The sequence below is a fragment of the Mytilus galloprovincialis genome, chromosome 10 (genome assembly GCF_965363235.1).
Source record: "Mytilus galloprovincialis chromosome 10, xbMytGall1.hap1.1, whole genome shotgun sequence".
In the NCBI taxonomy this organism is placed as follows: domain Eukaryota; kingdom Metazoa; phylum Mollusca; class Bivalvia; order Mytilida; family Mytilidae; genus Mytilus; species Mytilus galloprovincialis.
In genome coordinates this window covers 23,621,784-23,630,866 of record NC_134847.1, presented here as the reverse complement: position 1 = coordinate 23,630,866, position 9,083 = coordinate 23,621,784, and the positions used below count along the sequence as shown (strand labels likewise).

The following is a 9,083-nucleotide window of genomic DNA, read 5'->3' as shown; positions in this document are numbered from 1 at the left end:
ACTATAATGTCCTACTATGAAAATAAAAATAAAAATGTTCGCACTGGTCTTGTTGTTATTTCTTACACTAATTGATATGTACACACATGCACTACGAAGTACTTAATGCACTTCAAACGGTTGTGAGGATTATTATGCCTCTTTATAAATCAACCATTTATTTCAACACAAAATCCTTTAAATGCGATGGTTCTTTTCTTATTCTCTTCGGATAGCGTGGTTCCATTTGTTCAGTCATGTTTACGGTTTCTCGATTTGCGGTTGTTCGGTCTCAGGAGTACTAATCGGTATAGTTATTTCTGGCTCCAACAAATCACTGTCATTGTCACATTTTTCTTCATTTTCGTTGTTTGTGCAATCGAAGTTTCGTACTCTGATGTGGTCAATATGTCTACGAATGACACGTCCATCTTGCAATTTAATATGAAATGAAAGTGGTCCTGATTGTTTTATAACTTCTCCTGGAATCCATTTAATCTTTGAACCAATTGCGAAATTTCGGGCAAATACTCCCTGTCCTACATTAATTTGTCTGTTCGCAGATTTCTTATCGTGATAATGTTTTTGTTTTTGTTGTCTCTCCTGAACTCGCTTCTCGATATTTGGAAAAACTAAATCTAGACGTGACTTGAGTTTCCTTTTCATCAGCAGTTCTGATGGTGCCAATCCTGTCGTTGGTGTCTTTTCAATGTTTGTTTTCAGCGGTAGTCTACTTAGTCCATCCGCATTACCATTCAGACTCCCTTCTTCTAACGTCAGTGCCCACCTTTGAATTCGAGATGCGGCCATTGTAGGTATAGGTTTATCTTCTCGAAATAAACCTATGAGCGGCTTGTGATCGGTTATGATTGTAACGGGGTGTCCATACAAATATTGATGAAATTTCTTGATACCAAATATTATGGCCAGACTCTCCTTCTCAAGAACGGAATAATTCTTCTCTGCTGATGTAAGTGTTCGAGATGTATAAGCTATTGGTTTGTCGCTGCCGTCGTCCATTTTATGCGAAAGTACGGCGCCTAATCCATATGGTGATGCATCACATGCTAAAATTAATTTCTTTTTCGGATCGAAATGTACAAGTACTGATGCGGATTTCAACAGCTGTTTTGACTCTATGAACGCTTTTTCCTGTTCTTTTTTCCAACTCCATTTTGTGTCTTTCTGTAGAAGTACATGTAGCGGCTTTAACAAGTGAGACAAATTCGCTAAGAATCTATTGTAATAGTTCAGCATTCCAAGATAAGCTTTCAATTCTGTCACGTTTGTCGGACTTGGTGCTTTATCGATCGCCTCAACTTTACTTTCCACTGGATATATTCCGTGTTTGTTTATTTTAAATCCCAAATAAACAACTTCTTCGGCCATGAACACACACTTCTGTTTCTTTAACCGAATTCCGATTCTCTTAAATCTAGACAATACCTCAGAAAGAGTATTAAGATGTTCCTCCCTTGTTTTACCCGTTATCAGTATATCATCTACTCGAACCAAAACATTGGCTATACCTTGAACAACATTTTCAAGTGTTCTTTGGAAAATACCTGGGCTGGACGCTACACCATACGGAAGTCTATTGTATCTGAATAAACCCTTATGCGTGTTTATAGTCACATACCTTTCACTATCCTCATCTAGCTCAATTTGTTGATATGCTTGATTTAAATCCAATTTTGTATATTCTTGTCCTCCTTCAAGCGTTGCGTATAAATCCTCTGTTTTAGGAATCGGATAATTATCCAACTTTGAAACGGCATTAACGGTTACCTTGTAGTCACCACAAATTCTAATAGATCCGTTCTCCTTAACTACAGGTACTATCGGAGCGGCCCAGTCGGAAAATTCCACTTGCTGAATCTGACCCTCCTTCTCAAGACGTTCAAGTTCCATCTCCACTTTATCCTTTAACGCATACGGCAAAGGGCGAGCCTTGAAATATTTCGGTACGGCACTCTCATCAACATAGATCTTGGCTTTCATGCCTTTTACAGTTCCAAGTTCATCTTTGAAAACCTCCTTATTTGCTTCCAAGATCACATTCAAATCACTTGATTGATTATCACTTCCAACGACGGAGAAAATATCCTTCCAATCCAGTTGGAGTTTGTTCAACCAGTCTCGGCCAAGTAGATTCGGACCTTTACGCTTCACTATCAGTAATGGTAATTTTGAGCTTTCCTTTTTGTAATTTACATTGACGATTGCACGTCCTATTACAGGAATCTGCTCTCCCATATGCCATGGCGGTCGAGTTACATCAAACTTTCTGGTCAGGCCGGGTATTATGAAATCACAGAAAATTCAAGAACTAAATAATCCAATAATCTGTAGTATTGTTGTCAAGAAATACACAAGTAAATTCACTAATCTATTTATTAAAATTCCATTCCGGACACTATTTACATAACATACAGTTTACAAAAACGTATAATTGAAATATTCATTGGCACATTACTTTCACACATCACAAATGGATTTCATTACAACTCCGCATCAAAATCGGCAACAGTGTCCAATACTGTGCACCCCAAAGAAAAACGCCACAGGCATAGTGTTCTAAACCACGCAACAGTCTGAGCGGACAAAATATCAAAAATGCATACAGTTGAATAGTAATGACACAACTTTCTAAGAATCTATAAATTCTCCCAAAATCGGCTAAAAACTGACCACAATAATAAAACCTTTTTAACGTTTCATAATGTATAGTTCCTTTCTCAACTTCAATTTCCTAAACACTAAAACTTCTAAGGGCTCTTATATACCTATGATCTCCAAATATTCTCCAAATATTCTCCAACTGACCTAAATATTCTCCAAATATTCTCCAAATGACCTAAATATTCTCCAAATATTCTCCAACTCTTTGTTTACAAAAATAAAACATATAAATCATATAAAAGTATTTACTATATGACCTTAGAGAACATGCTATGCTAATCTCTTATAACAGGATAGCCATTTGACTTAATGACTTTAACAGATGATAACCAAAATGTTAATATGACAAAATTAATTACAGTGGACATAAAATAACACTTGTACACATATATGTTCGGAGTTTAGCACTTGTCGGTTCGATTCTGAATTTCGACTTGTATTCCTTGTAAGTATCCTCGCTCATGATAGAAACTGACGCTCCGGTATCTATTTCCATGGCTATTTCACATTCATTTACATTGATTTGCACTTTGTATGCCTCATTAGATTTATTTCCAAAATGAAAAACTGAGTAAACTTCATTTTCACTTTCACTACTTCCATCCTGCTCCATGAAATGAGCACGTGGTTTAAAACGTGATTTAAACTCTCTGTGATTTTCACTTAAATTCCCATTGGCAGATTTGTTACGGCATTTCTTTGCGATATGTCCTTTCTTTTTACAACTGTGGCATTTTGCATCCTTGAACCTGCATTCAGCGGCTAAGTGATTTCCTCCACAACGGTAACAATCTCCTTGTTTCGAATTTCCAGAGTTGTTTCTTGTATATGATTTTGAAACTTTGTTGATTTGTTTCTGAAATGTTCCATTTGTCCCACTCGCTTGGATGTCCTGTGCATTCTTCTCTGCAGTCTCCATAGCGGTAGCAATTTCCAATGCCTTTTCAAATGTTAAATTCGGCTCTGCTAACAGCCTCCTCTGTATGCGGTCACTCTTTATCCCGACGACTAACCTGTCACGTAACATCGCGTTTAACGTGTCACCATAATTACAGTGTTCTGTCAGACTTCTTAGTGCTGCAATAAATGTCCTCACTGACTCATCGCTGTGTCTTGTTCTACTGTTAAATTTAAATCTCTGAATGATTTCTGATGGTACTGGATCTCGGTGGTCCTTCACTAGTTTTGTTAAATCGGCCAGTGATTTCGTTCCTGGTTTGGCTGGTGCTAATAAATCCCTTATTAATTTGTAGGTATTCTTCCCACATACACTTAAGAAAATATCCCTTTTCTGGTCTTCTTCGTCTATCTCATTAGCATTAAAATAATGTTCCATACGTTCTACATATTGTGTCCAATCTTCGGATTCATCAAAAGAGTCTAATTTCCCGTAAGTCGGCATTGTCACTTGTAGAAATTCACATTTATTTTAATATCCAGTTTTTTCCTCGTCGCCAAAATGTGTAATATATTTGCTATGTAATAATACAATCCAGTTTCTATAACTAATTTATTAACAAGTACATCGTTTGATGGTCAGACTACAGAATGACAACATGTGTATAAGAACTTCAATTGATCTATTTAATTGCATGTTTATTTAAGAACGGGCAGACATGTGAGAGTTGCTGATCTGTCAATTATAATTACTGTAACAGATGCTACGGTAATAAAGTGAGGTGAACTTTATAACACAATCAACTCAAATTTTAATACTCTGACAAACTATGTACAAATGAAATTCTTGAAAAAAAGGCATAATAAATTCATCATTCCTCCAGTAAAAGTTTCAGAACTATTTGCTGAAATAACTAAACTAGATGTTAAGACATCTTCTGGTACTGACAATATAGGTCCTAAGATTTTAAAACTTAGTGCTCCTTTCATAGCATCTTCCTTAACATACATTTTTAATCGAATGATTGATACTGGTATTTATCAATCTGTTTTAAAAAATGCCAAAGTAGCTCCAATTTTCAAATCTGGCGAAAAAAATGTAGCTAGCAATTACAGACCAATATCTGTTTTGCCAACATTATCAAAATTAATTGAGAGACATGTATCAAAACATCTGTATAAATATTTGACAAAGTTTGATATTTTACACCCTTCCCAGTCTGGTTTTAGACCCAACCATTCATGTCAAACTGCCCTCATTAATATTATTGATAAATGGCTACACGAAATGAATAATGGAAATATCAATTTGGCAGTCCTCTTGGATTTCAAGAAAGCTTTTGATGTTGTTGATCATGAAATTCTATGTAAAAAACTTCTAATTTATGGCTTCCATGAAGATACTGTTGATTTTTTAAAATCATATTTGAGTGAAAGAACACAGCAAGTCCATATAAATAATCAGTTTTCTAATAAAAAGTTTATAAATTTTGGTGTTCCACAGGGCTCAATACTTGGTCCCATTTTGTTTGTTTTGTTCATAAATGACCTTCCATTACACATCAAAAACTGCCATACAGACTTGTATGCTGATGACACAACTATGCATACATCAGGAAAGACTATTGGTGATATGCAATTAAAAGTACAAGATGATCTCCAATGTGTTGAAAAATGGTGTCATGAAAATAGCATGTTCATAAATTCAGATAAGACGAAATGTATGGTTATAGGTACAAGACAAAGGCTGCGGTTAAATCAAGCAGATCCAGTTCTAACTATTGAGAATAATATTCTTCAAAAATCATCAATTGAAAAACTTTTAGGTGTTAGAATTGACTCTAATCTGTCCTGGACAGGCCATATTAATTACTTATGTTCATCAATTTCATCAAGAATTTTTTTACTCTCTAAAATCAAGAAATTTCTAAATATTGATCTAAGAAAATTATTTTATAATGGTTATATTCTCCCACTGATAGATTATTGTTGTATTATTTGGAGTGGTTGTGCTAAAAATGAGCTAGTCAGAATAATAAAATTGCAAAAAAGGGCTGCAAGACTTATTTTAGATGCTGATCCACTTTCATCATCAGCTCCACTGTTTAAACAGCTTGGATGGATGACAGTAGAGAACAGAATCTCATACCACAAATCAGATTTGATGCATAAATGCCGTAAGAATGAAGCCCCTGTATATCTCACTGAAAAGTTTAAAGAAATGCCAGAAATAAACCAATATTGTTTGAGAAATGCCTCTTGCAAAAATTTACAAGTTCCAAAAGCCAAAACAGAGCTTTATAAGAAATCTTTTATATATTCAGGATCTATTTTATGGAATAACTTACCAATATCCCTGAAAAAATCAACCTCAAGTACAAGCTCATTCAAAAAAGATTTAAAAAATTACTTGATGGAACATTAAGAAGCTGTGCATTTTTTATATGCATAATAATTTTCACACACTTACTCAAACTTATAATATTGTTGATGCCAATACTATACATGTCATATATGCATTTGTAACTTTTACCTGTTTTGAAAATTGTATATTTCATAACAATTTTTTATTTCATTATTCATGTATGTGTGTCTGTTTGATATTTTGTAATTGTTTGTTATATTTCATTGTATCTTATGAGGGCCTCAGGGAAGATTAGCTTTACAACTAACTGTGTAACCCTCTTTAAATAAAGAATTATTATTATTATTATTATTATTACTGCCATATACATGGTATGCCGCAATGATATACATTTTGTAAGGGGTAAAAATCAAATAATTTCATCAAATCTTCATGACGACAATTTTTTGGGGGTAGCAACCAACCTATGTTTAAATGTTTAACACCACAGAAACAACTTACTGTGCATCTATAACAATTTATAACATTTTTTATATGAAAGCATATTGTCAGGGTGGGAAAAGCTAAAAATAACACACATTCAGGTTTAAGGCTCTAAATTTGCAATATGTGACTTTTTGCTCCAAAAAAGATTAAAATGTGACTACTATTATTTCAAATGAGTTTAATAAAAAATCCAAGGTATTGAAGAGTCAAGGAATATTGACCCCCCTTTTTTACACCTGGTGTCAGTAATGGGACTATTAACTGATCAAAAGTGCAGTCATGGTCATTTAACTGTTTTATTTACTATCAGTCAATAAAATTTAAAGTATAAAACTTTCATTTGGGATAATAAATGAGATTTTTGTGAGTTTATGCAGTGTTTATATCAGGCTATGTTAACTGCCATATACATGGTATGCCGCAATGATATAAGGGGTAAAAATCAAATAATTTCATCAAATCTTCATGACGACAATTACTTTGGGGTAGCAATCAACCTAGGTTTCAATGTTTAACACCACAGAAACAACTTACTGTGCATTTATAACAATTTATTACCTTTTTTTTTATATGAAAGCATATTGTCAGGGTGGGAAAAGCTAAAAATAGCACACATTCAGGTTTAAGGCTCTAAATTTGCAATATGTGACTATTTGCTCCAAAAAAGATTAAAATGTGACTACTATTATTTAAAATGACCAGTTAAGACCAAAAAATCAATTGTTTTCTGAATTTTGGGTTTCACCGCATTTCTCTTAAAGAGCAAAAAAAGTTGATCAGAAATCCTTTGTTTTGTTTATTCTTAATCCTTAGTCAATTTGAAGTTAAAACCATCCTTTCTGAGTATAATGCGACTCATATTACAAATTTCTTAGCTCAATTTAAACTGACTGTAAAGTAAGCCTTTGATAGAAAATACTTGAAAATCTCATTTTGGACTAGAGAAACATAAACTTTCAATATCAAGTTTATGCTTTTGTTGATTTTTCCTTGTTTGTTCTACTGCTTTAAAGATTTTCCACAATTTTTACAATGAGTTTAATAAAAAATCCAAGGTATTGAAGAGTCAAGGAATATTGACCCCCCTTTTTTACACCTAGTGTCAGTAATGGGACTATTAACTGATCAAAAGTGCAGTCATGGTCATTTAACTGTTTTATTTACTATCAGTCAATAAAATTTAAAGTATAAAACTTTCATTTGGGATAATAAATGAGATTTTTGTGAGTTTATGCAGTGTTTATATCAGGCTATGTTAACTGCCATACACATAGTATGTCGCAATGATATAAGGGGTAAAAATCAAATAATTTCATCAAATCTTCATGACGACAATTACTTTGGGGTAGCAATCAACCTAGGTTTAAATGTTTAACACCGCAGAAACAACTTACTGTGCATTTATAACAATTTATAACATTTTTTATATGAAAGCATATTGTCAGTGTGGGAAAAGCTAAAAATAGCACACATTCAGGTTTAAGGCTCTAAATTTGCAATATGTGACTTTTTGCTCCAAAAAAGATTAAAATGTGACTACTATTATTTCAAATGACCAGTTAAGACCAAAAAATCAATTGTTTTCTGAATTTTGGGTTTCACTGCATTTCTCTTAAAGAGCAAAAAAAGTTGATCAGAAATCTTTTGTTTTGTATATTCTTAATCCTTAGTCAATTTGAAGTTAAAAACATCCTTTCTGAGCATACTGCAACTCATATTAAAAATTTCACAGCTCAATTTAAACTGACTGAAAAATAAGTCTTTGATAGAAAATACTTGAAAATCTCATTTTGGACTAGAGAAACATAAACTTTCAATATCAAGATCAGCTTTTGTTGATTTTTCCTTGTTTGTTCTACTGCTTTAAAGATTTTCCACAATTTTTACAATGAGTTTAATAAATAATCCAAGGTATTGAAGAGTCAAGGAATATTGACCCCCCTTTTTTCACACCTAGTGTCAGTAATGGGACTATTAACTGATCAAAAGTGCAGTCATGGTCATTTAACTGTTTTATTTACTATCAGTCAATAAAATTTAAAGTATAAAACTTTCATTTGGGATAATAAATGAGATTTTTGTGAGTTTATGCAGTGTTTATATCAGGCTATATTAACTGCCATATACATGGTATGCCGCAATGATATAAGGGGTAAAAATCAAATAATTTCATCAAATCTTCATGACAATTTTTTTGGGGTAGCAATCAACCTATGTTTAAATGTTTAACACCACAGAAACAACTTACTGTGCATTTATAATAATTTATAACATTTTTTATATGAAAGCATATTGTCAGGATGGGAGAAGCTAAAAATAGCACACATTCAGGTTTAAGGCTCTAAATTTGCGGAAATCTAAAATTAGTATACTATGGAGTGCATTAATCCTCAATTTTTAATGCAAACTCATAGACAAGTAAATTTTGGCTCAAAATGATCGATATATTCACCAAAAGTTTCATTTCTGCAAATTTGTTGGTTAGTTTAAGTAAACAAGGACATCAAAAGCACTATTTTGCGTCGAGTAGGGCTACTTTTACATACGTTCTAAATTGGAGGGAGTAATTGGTGGTCTGACACCTAAAAGTATACAGAACCATCTATTTTTGGAATCAGAGTCAAGTAAGGCAGCAACCATTTGATTTGTCCAGAAAAAAAAAACCATAGCCCCC

The 9,083-nt window shown here is 33.2% G+C and overlaps 1 protein-coding gene across 1 annotated transcript; it reads right to left on the bottom strand.

Annotated features, from left to right (window-relative positions):
- Window positions 1-3,016: 3,016 nt before the first annotated feature.
- LOC143048897 (uncharacterized) lies at window positions 3,017-4,063 on the bottom strand. The gene has a single exon (XM_076222762.1). The coding sequence runs from the start codon at window positions 4,061-4,063 to the stop codon at window positions 3,017-3,019; it is 1,047 nt and encodes a 348-aa protein (XP_076078877.1).
- Between the last annotated feature and the right edge of the window lie 5,020 nt (window positions 4,064-9,083).